Source organism: Columba livia, chromosome 15 (genome assembly GCF_036013475.1).
Source record: "Columba livia isolate bColLiv1 breed racing homer chromosome 15, bColLiv1.pat.W.v2, whole genome shotgun sequence".
In the NCBI taxonomy this organism is placed as follows: Eukaryota; Metazoa; Chordata; class Aves; order Columbiformes; family Columbidae; genus Columba; species Columba livia.
In genome coordinates, this window is record NC_088616.1 from 13,320,376 (window position 1) to 13,335,719 (window position 15,344).

Below are 15,344 nucleotides of genomic sequence, written 5' to 3' on the forward strand. Positions count from 1 at the left end.
AGCTGCTCAGGGATCCTGAGGGGCAGGAACCCATTTCTGGCATGGTTCAAGGGGAAAGTCACCACAAACACTGTGGTTGCAACCTCAGAAGAGGAAATCTGGGCAGTCTCAGCTCCGCTCCGCTCTCGGTTTTGCACACCTTGGAACCCGAGAGAACATTGTTGATGGGTGAGTCGGAGGAGCTGTCACCTGGCAGGAATGGGGAAGGTGACACGGTGTTTGGAGCAGGAATGGGATGTGATACCCAAGCAGGCTTTCCTGCCCACAACACAGCTTCTAGGAACTGAGAGTCAGGCATCGCTTCACATTTTGTACGCTCCCAGCGGGATGCCACATGGAACCACTGCAGACCCACAAGCCCGGCCGGTGGGAGGCTCTGCAAACACCACTGTGCAAACCCGCGCTCCAGGGACATAACCCAGCCTTGGCAGTTCAGCCACATACATCTCAGTTTCCCTGCCCATGCAGTATTTCCCCTCCGTTGTATATCCTTCAGCTACATGTGGCAGAACGGGGCCAAAACTCAGCACGGGATGCTGTGTGAAAGCACCCTCCATCGCGCAGCTCCATATCTGAGTGGCTGCTCTCTGCCCCTGGGTCCAGCCCAAACTGTGGTTTTTTTCCAAGCCAAGACCTGGGCAGCTCCTGGGGACAGCCCTGGACACATGGGGACAGTCCCCTCTCCATCCACCTCCTGCAAAAACACATCTGCACAGCGTTGCTGTGGGCAGGAGCCAGCTGCTGCTGACGCTTTCATCACCAACACATCTCATCACGCCAGAAGAGGCCAAACCAGTCTGGACAGACCAGACCTGGGGTGTGAGGAGCAAGAGGCACCACTGCCACAGGGCGGCTGGCGAGCACCGCACACGGCACAGCCCTCCTGGCACACCGGCAGCCCCGACCCAGCCACGACAAACACCAAAGAAAGGAGCTGCCTGGGCAGTTTGCCGCGTGGGCAACGGGAGCGACCAACTCATTGGAGGAACAGGAAGGAGAAAGGTTGAATTCACCCTTCGTGCAAACAGCCGGTCTCCTTCTGCAAATACCCTGGTCCTGGCACCAGGGCTGCGCTCAGGTCCAAGTGTTGCCATTGGTTTGGGCAGCCAGAGCAAGAGCTGCAAGGGGCCAGCTGCAGTGTGCATGGGCAACTTGTCAAGCAGCAGCAAAATGGAAGCGGGAAGGGATGGGATTTGCAATCCCAGCTCACCCTCCTCGAGCAGCCCCAAAGCCCAGCGTGCCCCACAGCGAACTGGTGTATCTAACCACGTATCTCCCACAATGGGGCTTCCTCAGCACCCGCGAGAAGCCGCAACATCTCTCCAAAGTGCTGGAGAGGGGATTTATTGCTTCCTCAGGTGCCACAGCAGATAAGGTGTGGCACCACGCAAAAAAACAGCAGCAAATAAGTGTGCAAGGGGGACGGTTCTCCAGCACCCAAAGGCACCGCCATGCCCCTTGCCCTGGGCCATGGAGAGGGTTAAGTGCACCCAAAGCTGGCGCCAGTGCCCAACCTGACATCCCTCCTGAGCACCTGCTGCCCTCACGCCACTCTCCAAGGGGGACATTCCCCGGGGTGGGACAACCACCAGCACCCTGCCCACCACCCCCAAGTCCCTGCCCAGTGCAGCCACCAAGGGAGGCGGGTTTGACATTTGCAGAGAATCTCCCCCTGTTCGGTCCTAATAATTAGTCAAGTACAGGCAGATTTTTGCAGCATGATACAAGCAGCTGGGAGCAGGGAACGCCAGCATGGGGGTCACTTTGCAGGAAAGAGGGGGCTTTTCTTCCCCCAAGGAGCAGAGGGTGGAGGCGAAAGCGTGCCCGGGACATGATCCCTCACCCTGCCACCCTTTGGACAAGGCGCAAAGCCAAGATAACACCCCAACCCAGGGCATCGCTGCCCCATCAATGCAACGTCCCACAGCAAAGCCAAATCTGCAACCCAGCGCTGACACCCTCCATCCTCAGGGCTGCTCAGCATCCAGAACAGTAGGAAAGTGATAATGTCCAAGGAAGAGAGATGGAAATAAGCACCCCCCTGCTGCTGGGCAGGGGGGTAACGGGCCAGAGTGGGAGGAGGCAGTGGGAAAAGTCTGTGAGTTCCATTTTCTAACTGGGTGGTCCTCTGGGCATCCATGCCATGGTCTCAAAAAAAAAAAAGAAAAAGAAAAAGAAAAAAGAAAATAAAAGGCACTGGTAGCTGGATAGACGTCCTCAAATTCCTCTATCTGTGCCAGTCCCCATGCCCCAAGAGAGCACACGCATGGAGAAAATTAAAAGCAACTGCTTTTCTTCCAATTCAGGTCAAGCATAATTTTGAGGTTAATTCCCAGTCTGTCCCTGTCATGGGGGCTTCATCTCCCTTACAAGCCAAGGGCATGTGTGCGCACGGGCCAGCCGGCGTGGAGAGCAGAGACCACCCCATGGCCCTGCAAAGCCCTTTGGGCTTCCCCAGGAAGAGGGTCCCGCTGGCCAGGCCGGTTTTCTGCTGGAGGTGGAAGAAGGTCCTCAGGAACCCTGTGTCCTCCCGGGCAGGCTCTGGGAAGCTGACCCTCCACCTGAGGTTCACGGGACATTATAGGGGACCACACGGTGCCAGCACAGGCACCTCTTGCCAGGAAAGAGGGAATTCCCACAAGAAGGGAATTTCTCCCATGCTGGGAAAAAGGGGCAGCACAAAGGGAGTTGGTGATGGGTGGGTGGAACGTCCAGGACAGAGACACCCAACCGCACCATGTATGCCAGGGACCATGGCCAGATCCTGTCACCACGCAGGGCTTTGAGTGCCCACGTTGGGGCTCATGATCATTGGGGTAGACCCACAGCGACAGATATTCCCAAGGCGGGAACAGACGCAGCAACTGACCCAGTTTTTCCCATGCCATGCGGGCACCCCAGAAGGTCAAACACAAGTTGGGGATGGGGGTCAGGGGCATGTCACCTCGTGCCTGCGGCCCCGGGGGGATGGCCAAGGCTCCAACGGGTGGTGGGACCACACATAGACACCCCAAGTCACACTGACCCCCGCTCGGTAGCACAGCCACGCAGAAAAACAACTCGTGAATGCAGCGCTCCCGGGATTAGGGACTTAGCGTCCACGCAGCCCTTTGAAGTTGGAAGTGCTAAGTCCGATTATTATTAGAGAGCTCCAGCTCATTAATCCTGATGTTTGGGGCTGGACTCCCCCTCCCCCTTTCCTAATTCAGTTCCCGAGTACGATGGGAATCCATTAATACTAAATATTTGTGACTCTTTGCAAACATGCGCTGGTGTCTGCCCTGAGCAGCTCCAGCCCCCCCAGAGCACCCCGGGAAGCAGGAGGAGCAGCTCCTAATGCCCACACAGGTATTTTTATATAATAAAAGTCCAAAAGAGACATGAGTGCGTAAGCGTGAAGTACCTTCACCTTTCCTGCAAGCCAAGTGGAAAGGTCAGATGACTCAAAAGCACTTTTCTAGCCTGACTCTAGGTAATCACCAACACAGCCCCTGTCCATGGGGTGAGCTGAGCACAGAGCCCCCACGCTGCAGCCCGATATCCCCTCTACCCAAACCAAGATTAAAGAAAAACAAACAAACAAACAATTAAAAAGGCAAAGAAAATCGGAGCTGTTAAATGAACCGTTATTCCTGGGTGTGCTCCGGAATGAGCACACCCCCACATCCCGCCAGGCTGCTCGCTGCGGCGCGGAGCCTCCCCTGACATGGGGCACGAATTCGGAGGGGTGGTGGGGAAGCGCTGGACCGGCCGTGGGCAGGGGCTGCTCGGCCAGGCGGGAGGGTGCGTGCATGCATCACACACTGCCTGAGCCACCATCTTATCTGGGAAGCGGGATTACTTCACCCCAGCTGCAAGGGAGAAGCCCAGCAGGATTGTGCTGTTTTCCCAACCGGAGCCCCCCGCACAGGGCCCGGATCCGGCCATGGGGATGACCCCGTCCCCACACAAGCCGGCCGTGGTGGCAGCCCCCCCCAGGGCCACCCACCAGCCCAACGGAAACAAAGCAAACGAGAGGCTGCCCGAAACACGGCTCTGGGTCCCCAGGGAGGGCGGCAGGCCCCCCGTGGCAGGGACAGGCAGGCACTATGGGGGACAACGTACAATGCTTTGAACCCCCCCAATAAAAATAAAAAGCTTTGCACCCAGAAGGCAGCAAAACCCCAGGCGGGGCAGCGGGAAGGGGCTGGCCGGGAGCGGGGGGCTCTTCCCGAGCCCCCTCTGGGACGGCTCCTTTGTCTGGGCATGGCCACAATGCTCCCCGCCGCCCGCCCCTTCCCGCACACACCACGGCATTTTTTCCAGCTACATTTTTTCCATATTAGCCCTCAGATTTCATTATGCCCCCCCCCTCCAACCTTCCCCCCCGCCCCCCCCCAGGCAAGCACAGCAATATGTCTGATCTCATTGCCATAATAGGATTGGGAGTGGGGATGTCAGCCCTCGCCCACAAAGGTGTGGGAGGAGGGAGGGTGGCCCTGCTCCCTGCACCCCAACACTATGGACAGCCCCCCCCCCCCCCCCCCAAACGCCCCCTGTGATGGGTGCGCGGGCCTCCGGGCCTGCGTCAGGCCTGGGAGGAAGAGGAGGAGGAGGAAGGCCCAGCCCTGACAGCCTCAGCCTGCCCGCACAGACCCTCACCGGCAAGGGACTGGGGTCACCTCCCCGTCCCCCCAGGAAAGCAGGGGACTATAGGGTGAGGGGGCCATGTCCTGCAAGTCTGGGTGGGGATGTTTCGTTTGCAGTCAAGTTTCTCCCAGGACTTTCAGGATCTCCTGATGGAGCCCAGAGGATCCCCCGGTACCTGCTGCTGTGCACCCCAAGACAGGCTGGGGTCACCCCAAGCGCAGGTGCCAGTCCTCAAATGGCTTCAGGAAAGGGGTGAGCCACCCCGGTGCCTCCTCCCATGGGGTGTCATGCCCTAAGGGACCTGTGGGGATGCTGGGTGCCCCGTAAGATGCCTGGGTATCTGTGGGGTCAGCAGGAACCCCATGGGACCCCCACACCATCCATGGGGTCAGCAGGCACCCCGTGAGACCACACATCACCCTTGGGGTCAGCAGGCACCCCGTGAGCCCCCTGGACATGCTACAGGACCAGAGAGCACCCATGGGGCTTCTGAACACCCCATGGGATTCATGGATACCTGGAGGTCCCTGTGCTATCTGTGGGGTCAGCAGGCACCCCATGAGACCACACACCACCCATGGGGTCAGCAGGCACCCCACGGGACCCCTAGACACTACAGGATCAAGGTGCACCCATGGGGCTCCTGAACATCCCATGAGATTTGTGGACACCTTCAGGTCCCTGTTCTATCCGTGGGGTCAGCAGGCACCCCACTGGACCCCACATCACCCATGCGAGCAGCAGGCACCCACAGGGCCCTACAATATTTATGTGACCAGCAAACACCCCATGGGATCCCTGGAGATCCTACAGGAACCTGTGATAACCGTGGGGCCAGCAGGCACCCACGGGACCTTCTGCTATGCGTGGGACCCTAAGACATCCACGGGACCCTACACTATCCATAGGATCCTAGGCTCTCCATCAGGCCACCCGTGGGACTCTAACCTACCCAGTGCACCCCAAGGTACCCGTGGGGCCACCAGGCACCCACGGGGCTCTACACCACCCACGGGACCCCAGGCTCCCCACGGAGACCCAGGCTGCCCTGGGGCCGGACGTGTGTGGGCGGGCAGGGGGCGGAGCCCCGGGGCGGATTTTGGGGGGAAAACAGTGGATTTTGGGGGAAGGTCTCACCTGGTTGAGATCCTCGTCATTGAGTAGGTGGGACTCGCGGGGCTTGAAGCAGTTCTGGCACTTGCTCTTGTTGAAGATGTTGGCCTGGAACTTCCTGCAGGGGTTGTCCTTGGCGGCCATGGCGCGCCCCGCGCCCGCTCAGCGCCCGCTCAGCGCCCCGCGGAGCGCCCGCCCGCCGCCGCGCCCATCGCCGCCCCGCGCCGCCCTCCCCGCGGCCGCGGCCTCCGCCTGGCGCCTGCGGAGCGCGGGGGGGAGCGTCAAAAAAGGGAAAACAAACAAGCAAAAATCAAATTCCCCGGACAGCAACCCAACAACGACCCAAAAATCCAAGAAATAAAAGAGGTCGAGTTAAAACCGGGGACGGGAGCAAACAGCAAGGCGGCCGCCTCCGCTGCGGCTCAGCGGGCGAGCATGGCCGGGCGGCACGGAAAGGCGCGTAGAGGCCGCGGTGCCCCCGCCCTGTGAGGCTCGGCTGGCTGTGCCGGGCGGTGCGGGGCCCGTTGGCTCCGGTGCGGCGGCGGGTGCTCGGCGCTGCGGGCGCCGCTGCCGACTGCGCCGCCCGCAAAGTTTCCAGCGTCGCGGAGCCAGGCGGAAAAGAGGGCGGAACCGCGGCGCGGACGGACGGACCAGCCTGCCAATGGGAACGAGGATCCGCCGCTAACAAAAGGACTCTCTGGCCAATGGGATGCGAGGAGAGGGGAGAGCGCGGCCGCGGGGGAGAGGCGGTGCGCTGACAGCGGTGCCCCCGCTGGGGGCGGGGCCGGCTCAGTTCGGCTTCGTTCGGCTCGGCTCGGTTCGGCTGGGCTCGGCTCAGTTCGGTTCGGCACAGCCCCCGCGGGAGGGGTTGCGTGGGCCCCCCGCACTTGCCCCTCTCCCCCCCCGTGCGCGGACCCTCCCACACCGGGTACCGACCCCTTCTCACCCCTCTGCTCCCCCTCCGCCATGAACCTCCGCACCCCAGTACACAGGTCCCCTGCAACGCGCACCCCCCGCCCCGCATTGTGCATATCCCCCCGCCATGCACAGCCCCCCCCATACAGCGGAGTGAGCACTGCACAGCCCAGGCCCCTCCTGGCCACCCAATAGAGGGGTCACACGGTGCAACGTGTGCGGTTTGCTCCCCCACAAGCACCCCCAAGCAGAGGGGTGCAGCCCCCCCGCCACCCCGCCCACACTCTGTCCTACCCCACACCTCTGCCCCAGCGCTGGGGCAGCACATGGTGCCATGGGCCCATGGGTGGCACAGACATGGGGGGCTATACCTCTGCAGCAGGGACACTGGTCCCCTTAACCCTGTCCCCAACCTCGGGCACAGCCCCACCCTGGTTCAGGCTGGCACGTGGTGGGAGACGGGGGTTCATCACCCACTTGGACACTCAAATTTGTCAGGGGGGCAATGCAGCCTTGTGCCCCTCCTGCAGCCGTGCGACTTGGGGTTGCTGGAGACCCACTGGGGCGAAGCAGGGATAGGGGTGCCCCCGCCATGGGGCCAGCAGGGAACTCCTCTGTTTATCCAGTGCGTTTGTTATCCGGTGGAAACCGGCAGCACCGGCAGGTAAATACACCTGACCAGGCGATAAGGACCTGGCACGAGGGCGCGGGTTTGGCCTCGCAGCTCTGTCCCTCGGGGTGGCCAAGGGACCGACCCATGGGCACATGCTGGGTCTGGATTTACTCTCCCAGCCCTAATTCTGCACATCAACCAGACAAGGGCCAGCGCAGGTACCTCTGCACCTGTGGAGCATCACCTGGGCAGCAGAGACATGGGAACGCCAGCCCCGGAGCAGGGGGACAAGGTGAACGTGCTAAATGGTACCTCCAAAATGCACCCGAGCTTGGCACATCCCACCACACTTGGCCGCCGCTGTGGCGCACAGCATCTCCCAGTCACCCCAATATCCCCCGCCAGCATGGGACGGGGCCCTGCTATTAGGAAGAGCCAGGCAGACCTTCCCGGGTTTGTTGGGACCAGGAAAAACCCGTCAGAGAAGTGGCGGTGGCGTGGTCCCCTCGCACCCGGCGCTGCCCCGCCGTTTGATGTGGGGCCTGGCCTCGGCGGCCTCGCCGCGCCGGCTCCACGCTGTCATCCTGGAGTAAATAAAGACTAGCACAATTGTCTGCTTGTTTATTAATTTTTTGCTTCATCAAAGGCTGCTTTAATCATCTGTCTCTCTCCCTCCTGCCATCGCCGCTCACAGCACGCACAGTGCCGGTGTGCCACAGATTAGGATGGGACAGCAGAGCTGCGGGGCTGACCCCCTCCCACACCAGTGACACCGCTGGACCGTCACCTGGCCCCTGGACCAGCTGCCCAGGTGGTCACAAGCCCACGTGATGTTCTCAGGCTGAGGGGTGGCTACCAGTGCCCCAGATATTGCTAGTTTGGGTGATTTTCTTGCCTTTCCCTTGACCCTAATGTTGTAAAAACAGCACAGTCCTTCCCCAGGGAGGGAGGATTTCCCCTTCGGGGACTTACAGACCCTGACGCCCTCGCCATGGGTCCAGGGTCCACCTGGCACATGACAGCAGAATGTCTGCTCTACAGACAAGGGTAGATTGTTTTTCCAACTAGCCCTTACCCTGCCCGGATCCCCTTCTCCTCTCTCTGTCCATCCCTGATGTTGCTGGATTATTCCCCACCTCACCCGTCACTGAGGACCTGGTGTGCTCTGTATCCTATGGGTCCCAAAGACACCCAGCATTTTTTTTCCATCAAAAAGCCCCTCTGCAGCTCCCTGAGCACCTCTTCGTGCTGTCCGCATGGTCCTGAGCTCTTTGTCACCTCCTTGGGGCTTTCCATGAGCTGGCAGAGGTACAGCACCCACAGTCAACACAAGGTCCATGAGCGCAGCATCCTCTCATGCTCACTGAGAGTGGCCAGGACAAACATCTCACAGGGTGACACATCTCCAAAAGGGTGGGGAGCTGGGGGAGATGGGTATGGGGGTGACCTGTGCATGTCCCCCCATTGATGTGCACAGGGTTTGGGCAGGATCCCATAGGCTGGGGGGTCCCTCCAGAAGTGAAGGGGCTGCTCTTTCCCCAGAACCCTGGGGCACTGTCCCCTCAAAAAAGGTCACAGCGGTGGCACAGAGCACAGAGCAGGGGCCAGGGCTGGCGTCTCCCATGCTGCGGGCTGTGCCTGCCCGGAGACGCGGCTGAGCTGCACCGCGGCTCGGGGCCACGACCCGGCGCCACGCACGGCCCCGCCGGAGCCGGCAGCACCTCGCGGGAAGCGGCTGGTGCCGGGGCTGGCTCCAGCCTCTCCAAAAATCCAGCCGAACGGGACGGGCCTCTCCATAAACCTGTCGGGCCGCATTCAGCCGTGCCACAGCCAGCATCCATGCACCGCCGGCCGCCTTCAACGTGAGCAGCCAGCGGGGCCAACAAAAACTCATTGCCAATGACTCTCCGTGCACGCCCCAGGTATGGCCATGGCATGGAGGTCTTCTACATGTGCTGTGAAGGGTGAAGGTGTGTGTCCCATCCCGTCATCCCCTCATTGCCCCTGTCACGGAGATGCCTAATGGGGCCAGCCATGCATAACAGGTCTCTTCAACCCAAAGCCAGTCCAGAGCAGTTTTCTCAAATGAGGGCAATTAAAGTAATGGAAAAATGGAAAGTATTCGTCAGGAAGCTCCAGTAGTGGTGGGGGAAGGCGCTGTGGTGAGTCAGGGATCCAAAGTGGAGCCCCAGCACCAGGTAAACAATCTGCAAACCAGGAGGTGTTAGTCACTGGCTCCGACTGCACCGGCCCTAGCCTGGGAAGAGCATCGGCAAAACCCTCCTGCTCTGGGAAAGAGTTCGTAGAATCACAGAATCATTTTGGTTGGAAGAGACCCTCAAGATCATCGAGTCCAACTGTTCCCCCACCCCTGGCACTGCCCCATGTCCCTGAGAACCTCATCTCTGTCTGCTCACCCCTCCAGGGATGGTGACTCCAGCACTGCCCTGGGCAGCCTGTTCCAATGCCCCACAGCCCTTTGGGGAAGAAATTGTTCCGAGATCCAACCTCAACCTCCCCTGGTGCAACTTGAGGCCGTTTCCTCTGGTCCTGTCACTTGTTACCTGGGAGAAGAGACCAACACCCTCCATGCTCCAACCTCCTTTCAGGCAGTTGCAGAGAGGTTCAGCAACACTAAATGCCATCGGAGAGAGGAGAGCAGCACCCACTCCCCTTGCGGCATGGACGTCCTGCCAGGACCATCCACCGCCCCCACCCGTGAGGATGTCACCGGGAAGGGGACATGGTACATGTGGCCGTGCCTGGTTTTGCAGGTGAAGCTGCGATGCAGCAGCTTTTCCCGCGGGCCCGGGTGCTGCCGGGACAGGAGCAGGATGGCTGGATGCTCCTCCCGAGTGGCCGTCGCTCCCTGCGGGACCTTGGGCAAGTCATTTAATCTCTCTGCGCCTTCACCTCACTGTCATTATGGTGGAGCCAGACGGATGGATGCCCAGGGGAGAGGGCAGGATTCATGGTTTAAAGCCGGCAAACCCTGGGATCCCCACGGGATCCAGGCTGGGACTGAGTGGCGCCTGCGAGGGCTCCCCTTGTTCTGCCTTGTGTTGAGCGGAGCCCAAACCATGGGGCTGGATGTGGCTCCTGAGCCAGGCAGGCCAGCTATGGGGAGTCCAAACCCCCAGCCCTGCCTGGGGAACATCTGGCAGGGGAAACACTGGCCAAGGGAGGCTTGGATGCTCCTCACAGGTTAGAAATCTGTATGGGGGTGAAAAACACCCTCACAGATGGAGGGAAAGTCCCCTGGGCTGCCCAAGGGACTGCCTCTGTGCCCTGCTCTACCTGTGCCGAATTTTCCCATTGGGAAAAATAAAAGGACCCCAATTATTCACTGGAAGAAACCCACAGCGCTTGACTGCAGCGGGTGCAGCCCAGAGATGCGGCTTCCACGGGGCTGGAAAAGCCCACGAGGATGGTCCAGCACAGCTTGGCTTTGCTGGATGCACAAACACACACACGGAGGCTTGAGCTTGTCCCAGAAGCCGCATTAAATCATGTCGCACCAAGCAGAGATTTCCTCTTGTCCAGAGACGCCAAGCGCCTGTTGAGTTCATACCCTTCTCCTAAAATCAGGCCAATGGTTAATTACACTCTGGGTTGGGTCATCAGTGGCCGGGTCCTGTGACTGCTTCCTGCCATCGGATCTCATTGTGATTTAGGGAAAATCTGGCTCTTTTTCTCCTACACGTGTCTCCCCCATGTTTTGGCCAGGCCCTGACTGTTCAGTTGGGCAGAGCAGATTCTCCTGCAAAGGGAACAGCTGCCTGTCCTGCCCACCTGCCTCAACATGGGCCTCAGCATCCTCGCTGAAAATATTATCCCGTGCAAAACTGGGTCCCTCCAGTTCCCTCCACCGCTCGTCCCTGTGGCCACCGCCCCTGCCAGCCGCAGCCGTCGGGTGTCTGCTCTGCTGACTCCATATAATGCGAGTTTTACAAATGAAAATGTCACATGGCCGTAAATTAAACACTTTGGAGAAACCCATTATAATGCAGCAACACAATTAGCTTTATCAGCCAGCCCAGAGTCATGCCAAAAACCAAAGCCGACTCACTTGACAGGAGCTGCCATCCATGAAACCAAGCTAACGACCTTAATTATATTTTTAGCTTCTAATTTTTGGCTGACAGTATCCCCGGTTACCCAGCCCATAATTTGTCCAGGGACTGCGATCATCCTACCTGGTCTGTAATTCCCAGGGTCAGCCCTTTTAACCCTTTTAAATATTAGACTCCCACTGGCCGTCCTCCAGCCCTCTGGAATTTCCCCAGGGCTTTTAGTGTTAAAAATTAACAGCAGAGCTCCTTCCTGCGAAAGTCCTGCCAGAAACGCCTCTCGTCCTGAGAAAATCCAGCAATGTCAGAGGTGGGGACGCGGAGTTATTCCCACCAGGTTAAAAACGTCACGTTATCCGATTAGCTGTTCTGGCCAAAAATGATCCTTTGACTCATCTCCTGCATCTGCCACCCACGCTTCACACCTCAGCACGCAGCCCTGGCGCTGAAGCCTCCTTTGCCTTCCCATTTGCTATATATTTACTGGGTTTTATCCTTACTTCTGTGCCAGCCCTCAGCCAAACCGGGTCTTTTCCCGTCCGTCTGTCCTTGCTCTCCAGCAGGCTACCGGGTTTGGGGAGCAGGCCCTGAGCACAGTCTGGTTCTCTCCTGATCTGCGCCGGGTTTTGGAACAGTGGCTCTCACAGCATCACCCTCGATGACGCACTTGGGTGCTTCTGGAGCCTGGCTCACCCCATGGCTCATCCGCAGCCCCACGGCACAGCGGCTGCGAGGGGCAGACCCCACGGCACAGCGGCCGCCGCAGTGCCCGGGTACCAGTGGGTGCTGAGCATCCTTGGGGTGATGCCCACTGCACCCTTGTGGGGTGGTGGCAGGATGTGGCCGTGGTGCAAATGGGGAAACAGAGTAGTGTGAGGGGTACAGGGGCATCTGAACCCCACCTTGCATGAGGGGCTGCTGCAAACAGAGGTGCTGGGGCACTGGGGAGCGGGCAGGAGCCAGCTGGGCTGCTTTGGGCACAGTAGCCCTGGCAGGGGCTGGAGTGGCTGGTTTTGGGGTGTCGGGGCTGCAAAAGCAGCCAGAGCACCCAGTGGGAAGCCAGGCTGGGCTAGCCAAGGGTGCCATCTCCTGGGGAGAGACCCAAACAGCCGGGAGCAGGGCTGGGCACCCCTGGGCTGCAGGACTGGGGTGCTGGAGCTGCACCCCGGGGCTCTCTGTGCCCCCCAGGCTGAACCACGGCTGCCCTCAGCTCCCAGCTGGGCTGCAGTGCTGCAGGCAGGGCACGCAGGACAGGGAGGGATGCTTGAGATGTCACCGCAAGCACATCATGGTGGTTCTTCACCAACGGGACAGCTGTGGTGTGGTTGTGGCTCTGCAGCTGCACATGGTGCAGGTCGTGTGCTGACACCCAGTGTGGTGCCACGGCCATGGTCGTGCACCTGCCTGCACCGAGAAAACAGGCAGCGGTGGTGGCTATTTAGGATGAGAGGAAATGGTCTCAAGTTGCGCCAGGGGAGGTCGAGGTTGGGTATCAGGAAAAATTTCTCCCTGGAAAGGGCTGTGGGGCATTGGAACAGGCTGCCCAGGGCAGTGGTGGAGTCACCATCCCTGGAGGGGCTGAACAGACAGAGATGAGGTTCTCAGGGACGTGGGGCAGTGCCAGGGGCAGGGTAACGGTTGGACTTGATGGTCTTTTCCAGCCAAAATGATTCTATGATCCTATTGTGTGTCATCAGCCCAGCGGCTTTGGGTACGTAGCAGCTCTGAGCTTTGCCATGAGGAACTGATGGCAGTGACAGGACACGGAGGACAGGCGGGCGATGCACAGGGGATGGGTGCATCCTGACCCCAGTGCACTCGAGAGCACGTGTCCGCAGGGAATGAAGGTGAAAGAAATGAGTCCTCAGCTGCTGTGCTCGGAGCCATCTGTGCTCAGCCCAGCCTTGCAGTTGCTGGTTTCGACCCAAAATGACTCCTCTTCCCCTTTACACCCTCATGGCCCCTTTTTTCAGGTCCCAAAGGGAGCATGTGTGCAAGCAAATGCCTTGGCCAAGGCCCATGGCCTGAGCACAGGGACTGCAAAAAGCAAACAGGCTGAGGAGAAGCTGGGAGGAAAATATCCCAGCAAAGCTGCTCAAAGGGAAGGCCAGGCATCCCCCCCAAAATTTTGGAGCCAAATATTATCTACCCTGTCTGCCTGTCACCTGCAGCTCTCCTTGCAGTGATGCCACTGGGGCAAGAGCCCAGAAGAAAAAAAGATTCTATTGTGGGGACAAAACTGGGCTCTACCACCCCAAATGGACTGTGGCACCTCTGGAACTGTATGCAGATGGGTGCTGAAGGATGCAAAATGATGTGGGGGGATGCAGTGGGATGCAGAGGGATGCAGAGGGATGCAGAGGGATCCAGTGGGATGCAGAGGGATGCAGTGGGATGCAGAGGGATGCAGAAGGATGCACCACACTGGGAGGCTGCACAGGGAACTGCCAGGTGATTGTCTCCCAGTGGTGGCACACAGCAAAGGGTCTAACCCAGGAACCCAGGACAGGGTGCTGGCAGGTGCTGCCTGGTCCCTGCCTGTGTCCCAGAGTGCAGGGACAGCCCCAGCCGCTGCTTTGGCTGCGAGACAGCAGCTCACAAGGACCATGTCTGGAGACATTTAAAAGGCACACGCTGTCCTCAGAGAGTGTGGGAGGGGGTGATGCCACTCGGGGCACGGGGGTTCGGGCTGCTGGGGCGCGCAGCTGAGGACATGGGGCTCTGGTCACGGAGTACACTGAGAATTTTAAAGCCGAAATTACCCAGCCTGATCTCTGCTCAGTGAGGAGGGACAAACCACCCCTAAGTGCTTCTCAGTTCCCTCTTGAGGGCTCACCAGGGTGGAAACTGCAAGTCTCCCGCTGCTATTTACAGCAGCAGGTTTCCCCTGCAAAACCCCGCGAGCCAGAGGGCTGGAGCCGTCGCTCCGGGTCACGCTCAAGCAGTGCAGGCGATGCCGAAATCCTGATTTCCTTTGCCATTGGCTTTAGCTCTGCAGGCCAACACTCAAGCCCAGCGACGAGCCCATCCTTTGCATCACCCACATGTACAGAGTCATGACATGTGGCACAGCATCGGTGCTGCTGTGTCCCCATGGCGACGTTGTGCCTTGTCCCTTCCCGGTCCCCACTCTGAGCACCAGGGTCCATTGGATGGTGCCGATGCTGGTCCTGTCCCTCCTACAGGAGTGGGACGTGGTGGGTCACATCCAGGCAGGCAGGGCCAAGCAGCGCTGGTTCCTCTGGTTTGGGCTTTGCTCCCTGTGAGCAGGTTCATCCCCCAATGTCCCTGCAAAGGACACTATGCATTGTGCCCCCACAAAGTGGCCTTTTGCTCTTTCTCAGTTGCAGATCGCTGTGGTAAAGCACAAAGTAGGAGTTTTTGAACCGAGCGGAAAAAACCTTGACGCTGCCCTGCCGGTGTTTATAGAAAGTAACAGGTATCGCTGCTGCTTCCTTCCCCCCTCAGCTGTTTCTGCAGACAGGTCCCATTGGGCCGAGCTGAGTCACTGTACTGCCACGGTCCCCTTGTCCCCTCCTGGTGATACAGCCATGGCACAGCTCTGCCCTGCACTTGCACAGAAAGGGGGAGAAACCTCCAGAAATGAGCCCACTGCCGGTGGGAAATGGGGACACCAGCAGGCGCACAGTCTGGCTTTGCTTTCACTAGACGTTCCCTATGGAGCGTTGTGCCACTGGCCAGATCTATCCAGGGTGTTTTGCTGGTCAGAGGCACCAGGGCAGTGATGGATGGGTGGATGGATGGGTGGATGACCGGCTGAGCACAGGCAGACACTCTCAGCACCATGGAATGGGATGAATCCCCGCTCTGAGGCATCTCCATGGGTGCTGCTGGGCTGCTCCATCCTGGGTTTGCTGATTAAACCCATTCCACTTGCAGGGTGAGGTGAAACCTAAAAATAAATATACAGTTATACTCTTGGAGGCTCTCAGCAGCACAGAGGTAGCTCTTTCCCTCTGTGAAAACCAAGCCATGCTATTAAT

At 59.3% G+C, this 15,344-nt stretch overlaps 1 protein-coding gene across 8 annotated transcripts in view; it reads right to left on the reverse strand.

Moving 5' to 3' along the window:
- MPRIP (myosin phosphatase Rho interacting protein) overlaps positions 1-6,359 on the reverse strand; it is a 75,481-nt gene extending 69,122 nt beyond the window's left edge. For 3 of the 8 annotated variants that reach the window (XM_065031341.1, XM_065031343.1, XM_065031340.1), the window contains exon 1: positions 5,767-6,359. In XM_065031341.1, the coding sequence (XP_064887413.1) occupies positions 5,767-5,886 (120 nt within the window). In that variant the 5' untranslated portion in view covers positions 5,887-6,359. The remainder of the gene's footprint in view (positions 1-5,766) is intronic. The other 5 variants (XM_065031344.1, XM_065031342.1, XM_065031349.1 and 2 more) reach the window with 3 other exon arrangements.
- Positions 6,360-15,344: the final 8,985 nt, after the last annotated feature.